This window comes from Typopeltis vanoorti, chromosome 25 (genome assembly GCF_054136105.1).
Source record: "Typopeltis vanoorti isolate ZY-2024b chromosome 25, IOZ_Tvanoo_1.0, whole genome shotgun sequence".
In the NCBI taxonomy this organism is placed as follows: domain Eukaryota; kingdom Metazoa; phylum Arthropoda; class Arachnida; order Uropygi; family Thelyphonidae; genus Typopeltis; species Typopeltis vanoorti.
The window spans coordinates 69,146,207-69,162,743 of NC_143573.1; the positions used below are offsets into that span (position 1 = coordinate 69,146,207).

The window sequence follows — 16,537 nt, forward strand, 5'->3', positions numbered from 1 at the left end:
ATTAAATTATGTTGCCTATCTGTTAACACTTACGCTGTTTTTAATATTTGTCGCAGTTCGGCAGGCAGTTCTTGCGTTGCAGTTTTATTAAACATAAAATAGATAAATAAATCCGTTCATTGGGGTATTTTTTGGTCGGTTTATTTGTCTTGAGGGGGGGAAAGCACTTGGACCGCTATACGAGACTGATTATCTCATCCGTGAGTTGTATACTAGTAAGATATTAGACAAGAAAATTTTTTTTTTCAATCAATGTGCATCATCGTTACTGAGCAAAAGAGACACTATTTTCTCTTTATAAAACTCTACCGTAACCGTTGTGTACCACAGTAAATATAACTTATGCATGTATATCATTCAAATCTCAAATTTGTTTTAAACATACCTTGCTGTGCAGAGCTTAGAGCGTCGCCACATAATGCACCAAGTAGTGTCGGCACTTTGCGGTCATGCTTGAATTCTTCTAGCTTAGAGACATCTAGATAGAAATAACATCATTAAGAGCTGAAACCTAATACACTCGAATGAGTTGCATTATTTTTTAATGCAACTCATTCGAGTTTTTTACCATACAGTTCTTGTATGTTTATAAACCAACATACAAGAACTGTACGCTTACTGACTTTCAATTCGTTTTTTTACGTCATCGCGACATGCAAAGAGAAAGAGAACTGGAATATTTGAATTGTATGAAACAAAATATTATCGAAATATTGATTTTAATATTTCATTTATATAATTAAGAATGTTTTCGTAATCCCATCTCAATGCAAGTCCTCACATTATGGATAGTCTATTTTCTAAAGCAAAAGTTGACTAGTTTTTGTTCGAGTCTTTATCAAATATAAAATTGTGAAAGATCGGGGAACCTTAAAATCAGAAACTTAGTAATTAGCCAAATCGATATCATATTTCAAATATCTCAAGTGTTATTCAGTATTAAGCAGCGCTTCTTTTGTAAAACCATACATATCGGTACTCATGCTTTGCTAGCAGGAAAACTGAAAAATGATATGAAAAGAAAACTAAAAATTATTTACTGATATTTTTATGATACTATTTTTGGAATAAGAACGACAAATGAAGTATATATCATAGTTGATTAAGCATTAATTTATTGTATAAGCATATAAAAATAAGTAAAATGTATGGAGAATTTTAATTAAAAAAATTATATAGCAAATATTAAGACATTTATATTGAAAATATCTTAACAGGTTTAGTGGACATTTAAAGTTCATTAACTAAGCAGATTTGAAGACTAAGTAATGCAAAAATGTACTGAATTTCTAAATGTACGAGTACAACACACGTATGTCATAGTTAATAAAAAAAAATCCCGAAAAGCACTGGTACTAAGTATTATATATTATATGGTATTGAGCATAATATAAATTAAATAATAATAAATAAATATCACGACTCCAACGTTTACTTAATTTTTATTTTAATTGAATGTTAAATGATTGGATGAATGAGAATATGGATCATTTTTCAAAAATATACATTAAAATTTATGACATGCAATTAAATGTAAAATAACTACTTTATGTACAAAGTGTTTAGTTACGTTCGCAGCCTCGATCTGTTAAAAATCCCATTGGCGGTCCGTCATTTGGTGATGACAAGTGTTCCAAATTAATACACGCATTTTAGAGGAAATCACATCAATGGTTCTTTATACATGTTGGGTTAGGTTAGGAAATGCAGAATATGTGATCTAAAAAAAAAACAGATTTTAAAATATTAATAAAGATTAGAAATATAAAGTTGAAGACGTGGATGGCTGTGTGAATGGCGCATCCACTCTTCAACCGTTATTTCAGAGGTTCGAATGCCACTGCTGGCATGGATGTTTATGAATGTCGAAGTAGTGGATACATATCATTGTCTGGTGCGAGACCGCCACCCTGCTTACTGGATGCTTGAATTGGCTAGTAAAAGTTCCTTCAGTGTTTTATCTTGAAGCAGGGTTTCTGGATTATCAATTCTGGGGTATTAATGTGAGATAAGTTTACCTCCTTTTGTCAGTGGAAAAGAGAATTAGAATGTCCGGAACTCAGAAATCTTCTATTACAAATAGATAGGATAGAAAGAGATAGAGAGATCATGAAATAAACTTTCTTACAAACTTCTTGATGTATACGGATGTTTTCATGATGGCATTATTAAAAATGCCCTATATCACGAGGCAAGAATATCCTGTTATTGTTAAGCTTAAAAAGTGTGTCGGTATTCTCTCCGATGACCTGGTGTATCGAAACAGAAATAAATAATAACTGCTAGTTATGCTATCTAAAACGATTACTTAAAAGTAGGTGCAACGCAGTGCATTATTCAAAAGTCTTATTTTCAGTTTAGTTCAAAATGGTTTAATCCGACTGACAAACGAATAGTTAGCTGAATTTATGATAATCCACATAACTGTTAATCATTGACCCTGACAGGCAAAGCAGGAATTACCAGAGAATATAAAGGGGGGGGGTAATATACGAACAGGAATCATCATTTTAAAGAATGAGAACGTGAGTGAAACAGAAAAATTCAGCTTATCCCAAGTAATGAAACTTTTTTGTGAGTGGAGGGGTGGAGAGAGGAAAGGAGTAATCAAATTAGAAACAGAAAGACTACACGAAACTAATACATAAAGAATGACAGCTGAATGTCAGTAATGAGAAATGAAGCAAGAGAACAGTAACAACACGACAATCTTGAAAAAGCGAAAACACAAACTGTACCAAGAAATAGGAGCTGAATAATGAAAGTTAATGAGAGAAACACAAAGATGTAAAACAGCTTAGAAAAGAGAAACATTTTAAAGAAAAAAAAAAGGTTGAGCAAGAAAACCGGTGAATTAATTTGTAATCATACAAGTGAAATTCTACAAACGAAAGGGAACCAAATAGCAGAATGATAATAAAAGATTTAATTAAACTTTGGAATTTGCGTGCTTGATTCCATCTGTAGTTCGAGTTAAAAAAAAAAAAAAGGATGAGTGATGATTGTTTTTAATTCTGTTGACTCAAAGCTTGTTTCGATTTGTTTAGTTCAAGTTTCAATACGACGAAGATTTCGATTAACATTTAAGATCTAATTAATGTGCTGATTAACATTTAATTGATTTGTTTGTTTATCAGTAATGCTGCTAAAAAATACGGACTAATTACTGCACGGTTGTCGTGAAGTAAAAAACATTCCTGTACAACTTTTGACCAACATAATTACTCTTCAATTTATTTAGAAAAGATATTTCAGAAAAGGAAGGAATAGCTAAATGAATAAAGTCAATTCATCAGCATAAATCAAGAGACTTCAGAGTCGCAGAATAAATGCAAGCAAGACATTTATTATTAGTGATGGGAGAAGATATTAGAAAGAAGTGTAACCTCACAAGAAATGCAAGTCGAGATGTGGTATCACAAACATAAATTCCCTACGCGAGGTAAACAAGTTTGCTTATTTGGTACTCACGATAAAAGCCTGCAGAGAAGATCTTGATAACGCAAGCACACACATTCTATCTTCCTTTCTTCAGGTCCTTCTCAAAGCTAAAATGGGTTGTTTCACCTAGTTAGGCAATCGGGACGGCAGAGGTCAAAAAAGTAGCTGCAGGGCTATATTCAAGGAGACTCTGGAAGTTTAAGAATTCGATCACCTCGCAGTATGCTGCCGTCATGCGGGTTTTCTTGCAACCTATCTTGAAGTAAAGCAAATACTTTCAATAGGTACAGTTTACGATAAATTCGCAACTTTTAAGAGAAGTAGGTATCGCATTTTTACACACCGTATGGTATAAGATCATTCAAAAGGTAGGTATACACGCGCTACGTATGATTTTATTTCATTTTCTAATTTCAGATTCATGATGCAATGGCGAATTACACTGTATTAATATACAATGCTTGCATATTAAGTCAACCTACCCCAAAGCTACTATCTGGGTTGGTTGAATATACTGATTTCATGTTCATAGTTGCCATGGAGTCAGAATATTGTGTTTGTTAATTGTTTTAGATTTTTATCAGAAATTATTGACGCTGTGAGGCCAGCGCACTGTGTTTGTAAAATTGTGGGTGTTCTTCTGGCTTGTTACTGTTTTGCAAAATGAAAATCTCTGACACATTCTTATGAGACCAACTAACTCGCTTTCAATTGAAAAAGCGCTCACAAAGGTTCTTCGCATTCTAGACGGAATTCGTACCTAGGTCTTTCTAACAAGGACATCGTCAATATCAACTGACGGTGCATATTCATTTGTCTATGCCTTTGCTTACCGGAGTGAAATTTCGAATTTTCAGAAACATGTCCTGCACCTCCACATGAGACCGATTAATGCATTTTCAATCGATAACCCGTTATAAGTTATCCAAATTCTCGTAGCGAAATTTCTAAAATGCGTTTTTTTTAGAATGAATCATCCCCTGAACGATCGAAAGAAGCCAAAGGGATCTAAACTGTGCAACTTCCAGAAACGTTATTTACTGAGAATAATCATTATATATTAACAGTGAAATCAGGATACATCCTAGTAAATAACGAATACAATAACTGGAATATGTCAGAATCCAAGCTGTTTGAAGTGAAACCACTAATCATATATTTTGAGGATACTACCAGAGTACAGCTTTTATTTAAAAGGTGCATTTAATAGTGACTGACAGAGTATGGAGTATAGTACGTATGTCAATGTGTTATGGATACAAAGACATGGCTATTTGATATGCATTGGGATATCTAACATCGGTGAAGTTTATTTTAAAAATCCTCTAAATACTAAAAACTAAAAATTTACTGACCGGTACCAAGTGTATATGTTTCACTGGTTTTTACTATACAATAAAATTGTTCAATCAATCTTTAACTGATAACATTTTGTTATTGAAAATCTTATACAGAATAACAGTAATATTAAAAATAAAATTATAACAACATAAATTCTCAAATAGCCTGCTTTAGCAGGTCATTTAAGAACCGTTTATCTGAAACAACTAAGGCGTTTTCAGATAAAAATATTATTTTTATGTTCAATATAATATGTGAATCATTCGCGAAAGACAAATGCTTATATAATCTAAAAACTGTTGCTGATACCAAAAAGGAATATATTCAAGCCATTCAGTTCTCCAATAAGCAGAATGATGATGTTCCAATATCGGGTAACTAAATTCATTTACTAACGGAAGGCAATTACAAACATCTAGACCAGCAGTGGAATTCGAAGTTAGAAAGATTTAGTTGGTTAGAGACCAGTGGAGGCCAGCGAAAATTTTAAGTGGGGATGCTGCATATACAAAATAAAAAATAAAAATTATGTTTTTCCTAATCAGTAACCAATTTATTAATAAATAAATTTACATATTAAAATATGCTTTATTAAAAATATTTCGCCCTCACCACGAACAAACACAATAATAAAAGTTTCATATCTCACAGAGATAACGCATGCAAGTGCAATACACTGCCAAACGAGCAGTGTCGGAATCACTGGTAACGTGCAATGAGAACCGCAAACGAATATAGGAAAGACCAGCTGCACTTGGTCTAACGTGATAATTCTGACACTGCGTTAGATCGCAGTGCATTTGTTTCGTGTAACGATAATTGATAAAATATAATTATTTTCATATTTTCGACAGTGACACTCGTCATAATTCAGCCTTGTATCTATAATAAATAAATAATTATATGTTATTTTAACAAAATAAAATAAGATTTACAAAAAATAGTTCACCCTCACCATGAACACGCACCAATAATAAAAGTTTCGTATCTCACAGAAATAACGCGCGCAAGCATACGATACACTGCCCAAACGAGCAGTGTTGGAATCACTGGTAATGTGCACTGAGAAGCGCAAACGAATATCGGCGAGACCAGCTGCTATTGGCCTAACGTGATAATTCCGACAATGCGTTAGATCGCAGTGCATTTGTTTCGTAATCTAAAGCGTTAATCGAACAAATCCAATTATTAACTATTCAATCAATGTCGAAACATAAGCTGTAACCGTTAATATGTTGTATTGCATTTACATAATGTTGTAACCATTGTTATTATTTATAAACACAAACAAAATATAATTTTTTCATTTTTTCCTTGGGGGTGCTGCAGTGTCGCAGTGCTTATGTACGAGCTGCTACTGTTAGAGACTTAACTTTCCAAATCACAGCAACAGTACTTTAACTGTTACTATGATTTGGAGAGTTAAGTGTTTTCAGAAAGCATTTAACTTCACTTAAATTACAATTAGGTTTTGGAAAGTTAAGTGCTGTTTCATTAATCTGTTCTCATTTTACCCACAAAAGGTCAAAAGCCAAATGAGAAACGTTTTTTCTCTCTTGAAATAGAAGCGCTGAAAGCGCACTAAATAATTCACAATTTATGAATTTGTTTATTAAATTATCCAATGCATTAGATTCTCTTTACTAGAAATAAAGATTGACTTATTTTTTTTATATTAGACTACTGAACTTGACATGATTCTTGTACTTTCGCTGCCTAATGATAGAAAGATCGGAATTTAAGAAGGTGGTTGTAGATATTCCAGAGATCTTAACTGTGTGCACAGTACCGTAATCAGTTAGTAGGAACGGAATTTGAGTTCACTGAAATAGTCGACAGACAGAAGAAAAAAATGAGCAAAAGAATGGAGTTTTAGTCTACCATCTAGACATTAAAAATCAAGAAGAGAACCCGTTCAATCTCACATAAAATAAAATAAGGCGAAAAGCCCGTAAAACGTTGCTTGCTAAGTAGCCCTTTGCACAGACCCTACCGCAAACCTTGAAGATATAAAGAGCAACAACCTAGAATTCTCCGAAACTATGAAGAAAAGAAAACAATCAATCGTTTGTGGGGAATTGTGGCTGAAGTGACACGCGGGTATCGAATAAGTTGAATGCTTTACGTGAAAGCCTTTAACTTATGCAGGTAGTGTACAAGATGGTTAAAGATTTTTTTATTAATAATTTGAGAGAACTGTGGATTAATTAGATAGCACCGATTTTCACTATTTTTGATTTGATTATAATAAAATATAAGATCAGGAGCGCAGCTTACCAGAACAGTTGGAAATACACTATCTTGATATTGAAATTATTCACGAGTTTTCTGATCTCTCACTTAAGAACGTTTAAGGCACTGAACGTGATAATCAAATCTTTTCTACAGTGAAAATTCAAGTTAAAATCTCTCAGTGTATTCTAAAACAAAAAAGGCGACTTCATGCCTTATGGCATTCTAAAGATGGAAAAAAAAGAAAGAAACCAAACATAGTAAAAATTGCGACTGATGTCTTTGTCACAACTGAACATGATTTTAATAAGTCTGCATAGAAATGTGATTTGTACGGTTGGACAATTCGTTGGAAAAAATTGAACGGTTTTGAAAATCACCAGATATACCCTGACTATTCAGTTTTCTCAAACGGACTGTTTAAAACTAGAACGACTTGGATAATTCCCCATCCCCTCTTCTGTCAGCAAATTTCATTTTTGTCGCTGATTTCAGTCTGTAACTCAAGCAAACCTCATAACATAAGCAGGAAATACCTTATTCCAATCATTTGAAAGTTTCCTTAGCTTTGTAACCATCATTACATCAGTCAGCAGTAAGCCTTGATTAATGCTCTTGCTGAAGTGCCGCCTCTTACTTTGTCTTAACTTTCTCGCTTTCCTTAATTAGTTCCTCTAATTAGCTGCGTAATTTATCTCACCGGTTTTATCCTTCGGCAATCTGTCTTTTAAAGAGTATTCCGCTTTTTTTTTCTAATCGAAGTGTTAGTTATTTCAGGAATTTCTCTCTCTCTGATACATAGCATGAATTTTATATTTTGCAATAACAACTGTTCAATCTCGATTTCGAAAGCATATCTTCAAAATATTCCTACCAATTGCGAAACTACACTATTCGTTCTACCTAATTTATTAAAAAACGATTAAAACTGATATCTCTTGAAATACTCTACAGAAACACACCGATAGTCTCTACATACATGCCAATATTTCCTATCAATTGTACATAAATTTTTTACGTCTTTCATCATTACTTTACTGCTCAAAGTGCTCTTTGCATTTATTTCCACAGGTGCACTCTATCCGAAGATCTTTCCCATTGCACACACGTCTTTTCTTATTGCGTTCTCCTCTTTGCTTTTTTTTTGTCTCGTGTTTACTTCCATCACATGCGTAGCTACTTCTTTTATCATACTCGCTTCGCAGAATGACGTCCATTACAGATTTATAACCATCCCACTTAAGCCATTAAATATGATAAATTGGCTTTAATGATGGAAAAAATATCTCTAGATGCCTGCATACTGTTAAGTCTGAACAGACAATAACAGGAACAATTCGAAGAAAGAAGACGGGGGTGGGAGGGAAGAAGAATAGTAGATTACAGAAGTTGGATAGACAAGAAAGATCAGAACAGATGATGCCGAGAAGAGGTTTTTGAAGAGAAAAGAAAAACAAAGAAAGTGCTCGATCTCTGCAGGGAGTTTCTATTATACGATTATAGGACTATCCATCTCACAAAGAGGTTGGACCATTTTGAGATTTTTTTTTAAGAATCAGGTTTTCTTCAGGATTATAAAATCTTTTAAAACTAAGGAAGCAAATTCAGGAATATGGAATATTTTAAAATTGTTTGCAAGAAGTAAAGTCTCGTGTAACCAAAGCTCTCATCTCAATAAAACTACATATAAAAACATAGGAGAATGGGATAGAGAAGGTTTCTTTAGAGTTAATTTTTGTGTTTTCGGAATTTCAGTTTAGTGTCTCAAACAGATTAGTATGTAAAGTGTCTTGAAAGGAACTCTTGATTATTAATTCAATAGTTCTAAACATTAAATCGATGTACTCCAAATGCATCGCTTTGTAACTGCCACAATATGAAATAAAATAATCCCCGTTTGATACACTCATAAGCAACCAGAGAGATGGCTGAGAATGATTTCGTATCGACCTAAAGTCGCTATCTTATCAAGGTTAGAACAAGCAAAAACATGTTATGTACACTTAACTTCCCTGTGAGTTTTTATTTTTTTTAAACATTACACTACCATTTATAAAAAAAAATTAATATAATAACAAGCGAAGCATAAATCAAAATTAGTATCAAATGATAGGAGATCATAAAATTGTGTGTTTCACGTTGTGGTCTTGCTTAGCTACATCAGAAGATATGTGGTTTTGACAGAATTGGGAGTCATAAAAGTTAGATGGTGGAGCTTTAAGGACCATAAAAAGTGTTAGCGAAGGGGAGTGTGGGAAGTTTCTGGTTGTTACCTATGGGTGTTTTTCTGGATATGCGTGGAATGCGGGGATCACAATTGCAGGGGGGGGGGATGATTCCTGATGATAATTGACAGGACGATGATAACTGACAGGACGTTTATTTGTGTTAGTTGTGGTGTATATTTCTGAAGAAATGTATATGTGATGGGCAGACAAATGATATCCATAGTTTCCACTTGCTCTGTGTTGAGACAGGGAAGGAATATGTCAATCTATGGGCATAGTTTTCTGTTTGTTTTAGTGTATATTGCTTTATGTTTTTGTTACTTGCTATGATTGAATTTCGAGGGGAAGGCCGATGTTCAAAGCTCTCTTACTCCTTGGGTTTTGCATGTCCTGGTGGATGGGGATAGTTATTTTTTCATTATTTTTGCTTTGACTGATTTCTTGAGGATTTAATGATTTTCCCTATCCAGTATAGAATACTCGTGAAGCGGAAGGATGAAGAATAAGTGCTTTCTAGTACTGTGAAGAAAGCAGTTTTCTCCATGTATACATACGCATATATTTACATTAGTGCTTAGTTAGTGGGAGTGATATTGGATAAAAAGCATTCTATTCTCAATATAGCAATACATAATGCATAAAAGAAGAGCAAATGAAACCTAGCGTACATATTTATTTTCAAAAAGTCAAAATACATAGCACCACAACAATAACACCGGTCTCTCATCAAACCTTTTTGTCACATAACATAACAAGGCTATTATTATACTCAGGCAATGAAATCAAGGAAAAGAAGGAGAAGCAATAGTACTCAACACTAAATACGAGACTAATCTTCTTGAATGGCAGGGAATATAAAGTAGAGTGATGTGGGCAAATATCAGAATGGGCAACTGGATAATGACACTTATTTGTGCCTATGGTCCCACAGAAGGTTGCACTAAGGTAGAAGTGGAGGAATTTTTGAGGCTTTAGAGAAAGCAACGGACATATTGAAAAAGGAAAAGTTGGTCCTTGTTGGGGATCTAAATAGCAGAGTAGGAAGTGATTGTCAGACATAAAAATATATTGAGAAAATTTGGAGAAAAGAGCAAAGCTAATAATAATGGCAAATACTTGTTGGATTTCTGTTCCGGGAATGGACTGGTTATTACTAACACCATGTTCCAACATGGTGAATTTGTGCACAAATTCACATGGAGAAAAGAGACAACGAATAAGTCACATTGACTATGTTATTGTCGATAGTGATGTTTTGTCCCTGGTGCAGGACATCAGAGTGTACAGAGGATTTGAAATTGGAAGTGATCACCATTTAGTCTTGAGCAGAATAAAATTGAATTTCATATTGAAAAGGAGAACATGTAAGAAAGTTTTAAAGCAAATAAAAGTTGAGCAGCTCTCAGAATCATGTGGTGAGGTTGTTTACAAGGCTAGAGAAATCAGAACTCTATGGTGGACACAGGAAGTTAAAGAGACAGTGAAGGAAAAGAAGAAAGCATATCAAAAGAAGAAAGCATATTCCTGGCAAATAAATCAGATTGTGCTCTTAGAGACAAATGTAAGAAAGCTAAACACTGTGTAAAACTAGCTAAACAAAAGTCATGGGAATTTGGTAAGAACATTGAAAATAAATGTCAAGAAGGTGGCAAGATTATTACGTGACACTCCAAAGACTGATCAAGGGGGGGGGGGAGGCACCTACTCTACAACTCTCTCTCTCTCTCTCTCTCTCTCCACCAACTACAACGAACCGCAACTAACATCATCATCTACACCAATGCCATCTACTGCCCGCCCCGCCACTAGTATTTTCTCTGATAATCACATGACCATGGCGGGATTCGAACCCGCAGCCTTTTGTTTTGGATGGAGAGCGGATACGCTAACTACTCGGCCCACCAAGCTGGCTCAGAAATGGAGGAAAGAGTGCTGAAAAGGAAAAGGAATTAGAGATGATAAAGATGACATGAAAATTGGAGAAAAAGATATCCTTGAAGTATGGAGTAATTACTTTGAAAAATTGCTTAATGAAACAAGCAGTGAGAGCATAGTGGTAAAAACACTCAACAGGGACGCAGTCAGGAATACATATCAATACTTGAAGTAGAAAAAGCCATCAAAAGCCTGAAATGTGGAAAAGCTGATGGAGTAGATAATATTTGACCAGAAATACTGAAGTATGGATGTATAAAAGTCTTACAGTGGTTGCACTGCACAGTGCAGAAGGCCTGGACAGAGGAACGAATTCTAGATGATTGGAGTAGAGCTCTTATAGTATCCATATATAAAAAGGGAAATAAAACTGAATGTGAGAATTACAGAGGTATTTCTCTACTGAGTGTTCCTGGTAAGATTTATGCAAGTATACTTGAGAAATGGTTGAGAAGGATTGTGGAAGAGAAGCTTGGTGAGGAACAAGCTGGATTCAGCCCAAATAGAGACTGTCAGGATTAGATTTTCACTTTACTACAGATAGCTGAGAAATCATGAGAATATAACAAAGATCTGTATTTAAGTTTTGTAGATGTGGAAAAGGCATATGACAAGGTGTCAAGAGAGAAGCTATTCAAAACGCTACAGTTGTGTGGTGTCGATGGGGCATTATTTCAAAACAATACCTAGTCTCTATTTAAGCTGTAAGTCAGCAGTTAGAATTGAAGGAAGTACAGGAAGATGGTTTAATGTTAAATCTGGTGTCAGACAAGGATGTACATTATTCCCTCTCTTATTCATTATCTATATGGATCGCATTATGAAGAAAAGTGATATTAAACCTGATATCAAAATTGGCGATGTTAATCTCAGCTGTTTGCTTTATGCAGACGATGTTACAGTTCTAAATACATCTGCTAGAAGTATGAAGATTACATACATTTACATTAGCCAGGTGCTATCAGCCCGGGGGGGGGGACTTTTGGCCTCAAGCACCACATGTTGCCACTGGGCACGGTCCTCTGCGACTGTCCGCCACGTCGTAGCATCTTGTTCTCGAATAGTGTCAGGTGATCGGCTTGTCTCGTCGTGAGAGTCCACGCTTCAGCACCGTAGAGGAGAACAGGCCTGATCAAAATCTTGTATAGTCCCACCTTTGTAGTCCAAGACAGCAAGCGCGAGGCAAAAAGGGGAAGCATCTGATAATAGGCCACATTCGCAGCATTTACCCGACTCTGAACATCAGCCTCAACTTTGTTGTCTTCAGTCACGAAAGAACATAAGTACCTAAATACTTTCACCCTCTCAAACTATGCAGCTCCTTCTGGATCTTGAGCAGCATGGCGACTCATAAAAAGATATTTGGTCTTCTCGGCGTTTTTATCTTCAGGCCAACTTCTGCAGTTTTTTCAATAGCAGTAACCAATACTACTGCGTCGTCCCGTTGATGCACCATGAAGTTCAGGTCGTCCGCGTAGCCAAGAATCCTAACTTGTACCCATATGTCGACTGCACCTGCCACACGCTGTGTGTTTCTAATTACGTTTTTCAACACTAGATTGAAGAGAATCGGAGAAAGTCCATCACCCTGTTTCGCACCGGTCTGTACTTGAAACGGGTCCAACAGGTCACCTTCTGCTTCCAGCTATGCACACCTGCACCATTTTTCGGAGTTTTCGAGGAATTCCCAGCTCTTCTTACACTTGCCATATTTTTGGGCGTATTATTGAGTCATAGGCTTTAGAAAAATATATGAAAATATTATGAACTTCCCAGTTATATTCCCAGCACTTCTCAAAAACTTGGCGCAGCGTGAAGAGTTGGTCTATTGTAGAACGGTTCATCCTGAAGCCCGTCTGATAGTCACCAAGGCACTCTTCTGCATGCGGTGTGATGCGCATTAGCATGATGTTAGACAGCACCTTGTAGCCAGTCGACAGCAGTGAGATGCCCCTATAGTTACCGCATTAAGCCTTATTTCATTTCTTATATACTGGGGTGATCAGCGACTCCTTCCACTCGTCCGGCAGCCGTTCTTCTCACCAGACCATCAAGATGAGCCAGTGCAGCTGCTCCAGCAGGACGTCCCCACCATTCTTCAGGAACTCCGCCGGTATGCAGTCCACTCCTGGAGCCTTATTATTTTTCAGCATGCGGATAGCACAAGTAATCTCACTAAATGTCGGCTCTTCAATAAATGGTTCAGCAGTTTCATAAGGAGTATAATCCTTTGATATTGACGTTCCAGCATTGACATTTAGCAAGTTCGCGAAATATCTACGCCACCGAGCGAGAGGATCTTTTGAGTTTGTTAATAGATTTCCCTGACTAAATTGAATAACTGTTGTAATAGATATCGTATGAAGGTCAGCAATAACATGATAAAGACAATGAAAATAGGCAGAAGCATTAAAAATATCAACTGCATTGTGAATGGAGAGCCTATACAACAAGTAAAACATTTTAGCTACTCAGGCACAATTTTTAGTGAAATGGCAAATTAAATATGGAAATAGACAACAGAATCAACAAAGCTGGTATGGTAGGAAGTCAACTGAATAACTTTATATGGAATAAGAAAGAAATTAGTCAAAACACTAAATTAGCTATACAAGACAGTGTTCAAACCAATTTTAACTTATGGGTCTGAGAGCTGGGTCAGAAGTAAAACATTTGACCAAAGACTAAAGACCGCAGATATGAGAGTCCTGAGAAAGTTCAGGGGTATGAATATATGGCTTTAATGGCAATATCATATTTAAAACGAGGATATTAGCAAAGCTTGACATTGTGAGAATCCAAGAATGCGTTAGCAGAGGTAATCTCAGGTGGTATGGTCACTTAAACAGAATGGGACAGAAAAGATTAGCAAAACAAGTGTTCTCTTCCAGGTTGGCAGGAAAAAAGACCCAGAGGAAGGCCAAGATATAGGTGAATTGATATGGTAAAAAGTGCCTTATAAGATAGAAATATAAGATCTGATAATACTGGAGTCTTGAGAGGTAACAAATTGATTTGGAGGAAAATTGTAAATAGGAAGTTAGTAATGATGTAAATTTAAATGATACATACACCCCTTGAAGGTACATGGCAGGAATTTGATTATGATGGCTATTATTCATTTTGATTAGTTTTAAAACAAGTATATATTAATAAAAATTTATGATTTCTTATAACACCTGCAGGTTTGGAATTGATTTGATGTTCATAGTCTAGTGTTCATAATCGCTGTTTTTCTTTCCCTTATAAAAATACGTAAGTACACTATAAAAGTTTTTTCGTTATTTACCCCGGAAAACCAAAGCAGGTATCAAAAGCTCTTTGCTCTTGATCTAGCTGAAATTTCACCAGTTCCGAAAGACTTGGTTATCATTTCTGTATCTTCTAAGTTTTTACTTTCTACTCAGAGCGATCTTCTCTCATCACAATATTCAGAATTTTTGATAAGTAAATACTGTGACACCACTTGGTAGTTCCCAGTGACTGGGTTTCCCTTTTATTCATGCATCTGTTATATGAGGCAACAATAAAGAAGTCGATCTCAGCATTCTGGTAAGAAGGATATGCTACTATACCTGTGGATAAAACGCTGAATATGGCTGGACAAAAAAAAAAAATCCTACTCACTTCCACCAAGGTATGTGATTGTATCTGTTAAAAGTCCAATAAAACTTTCTCCAAAATATGTGATTTGATTTCACGAATAATTCCTAATTCAGACCAAGAAGGTCTGAATTTAGAGAATTCATCAGAAATTCTTATCATAATCTTATCAAATAATTAACAAAAATCGCTGCATTTTCTGATAAAAGAAGATCGCTACTAGTAGAAAGTAAAACTTGAATAGACAGAACTAAGTGATCTTTTCGAACTAGTGAAATTTCAGTTAGATCAACATGAAAGCCTCTTTGCCACCTACTTCGAAATATTGGGGGAAATAACGGAAAAGTAAATACTAAAAAATGAAATCACTTCAAACCATAGCGCAAGAAGAAATCAAACTTTATAAAGATATCAATATTAGTAATGTTCATGTTATGATGTTATTTGAGATAAAAGCTTGATGAGAGAACCGTTCAATTATTTTTTGTGCTACGCATTTTGACTTTTCGAAAATAAACAGATACACTAGATGCTAGGAGGATCAATACAGTCAAAAAATATACAAGTACGTTGATCGAACAGTAATGCTATTATTTTCAAAAATATTCTTTTCACGGGTTCAAATGGTCTATTTAACACCATTATTTCCTAGAGGTTTAATATCGACATATTTTGTTCAATATACATAATTCTTTCGAGATTCAAACAAGACTACTACTGTGACTGCTGATGATCTTTTATGTGTTGAATTATTTAGCAAAGTAATAGAGTAGCACTTTGAACAAGATCAAGATAAGATAAGGAATCGTGACGTGTTTGTTTGTTCAGCTGATGACGTCATTGTGTGTGTGATGTCATGGGTTTGGAATGTTTGGAATTTTTCTGGGAAACATATGTGTCACTGGCTTCAGTTCTTGTGTTTTGTTTGGCGTATGGAATTATTACTATTATTATTACTATTATTACGGGCAATTCCAGGGAGTCATTAGACTCATCAAGGGAGGCCCCAAATCATATTCATCACAACTATCTGACATTCATACAGTATCTATCATACCTCGCCTTAAACTCATTCACTGTCACAGCATCCACTACAGACTCAGGGAGCGCATTCCACTCATTCACTACTCTAAAAGTAAAGAACCCAGCTCTAACACCTTTACTAACCACACTTTTGCCCAGTTTCCATGGATGTCCCCTAGTCCTCCCACAACCAGCCCTGTTCTCAAAAATATCTTCTGAATTAATTTTATAGAAACCCTTCAGTAATTTGAATGTCTCAATCATATCTCCCCTCCTCCGCCTATCAACCAATTTTTGCAACCCACAAATCCTCAACCTGTTCTCATACGGTTCATTCCACAGACCTGCTATCATCTTGGTCACTCGCCTCTGGATCCTCTCCACCTCCTCATTATGGGTAATGGTTGAGATAAGGATTCGTGTTGTGATTGGAGGAGCACTAGTGACCAGATCAAGATCAAGATAAGATAAGGAATCGTCTCGTGGGCATGTGTTGTTTTCAGATGTAGATAAGTGACTTCATTTGTTGTTGTCAATAAGTGACGTAATTTGTTAGTTGTAAATAAGTGACGTTATTGTTTTCAATGGAAAAGAGAGATATATTAGTGGATAAGGAATCGTGTCGTGATTGGTGGGACACTTCTAACCAGATCAAGATCAAGATAAGGAATCGTGACGTGGATGTGTTGTTATCAGATGAATATAAGTGGCGTTATTTGTTAGTTGTAAATATG

The 16,537-nt window shown here is 35.4% G+C and overlaps 1 protein-coding gene across 1 annotated transcript in view; it reads right to left on the reverse strand.

Annotated features, from left to right (window-relative positions):
- LOC150092820 (low-density lipoprotein receptor-related protein 4-like) overlaps positions 1–16,537 on the reverse strand; it is a 1,164,745-nt gene that overhangs the window by 1,034,810 nt on the left and 113,398 nt on the right. The window contains exon 3 of the mRNA XM_090414290.1: positions 386–478. Coding sequence (XP_090270416.1) covers positions 386–478 — 93 coding nt within the window. The remainder of the gene's footprint in view (positions 1–385; positions 479–16,537) is intronic.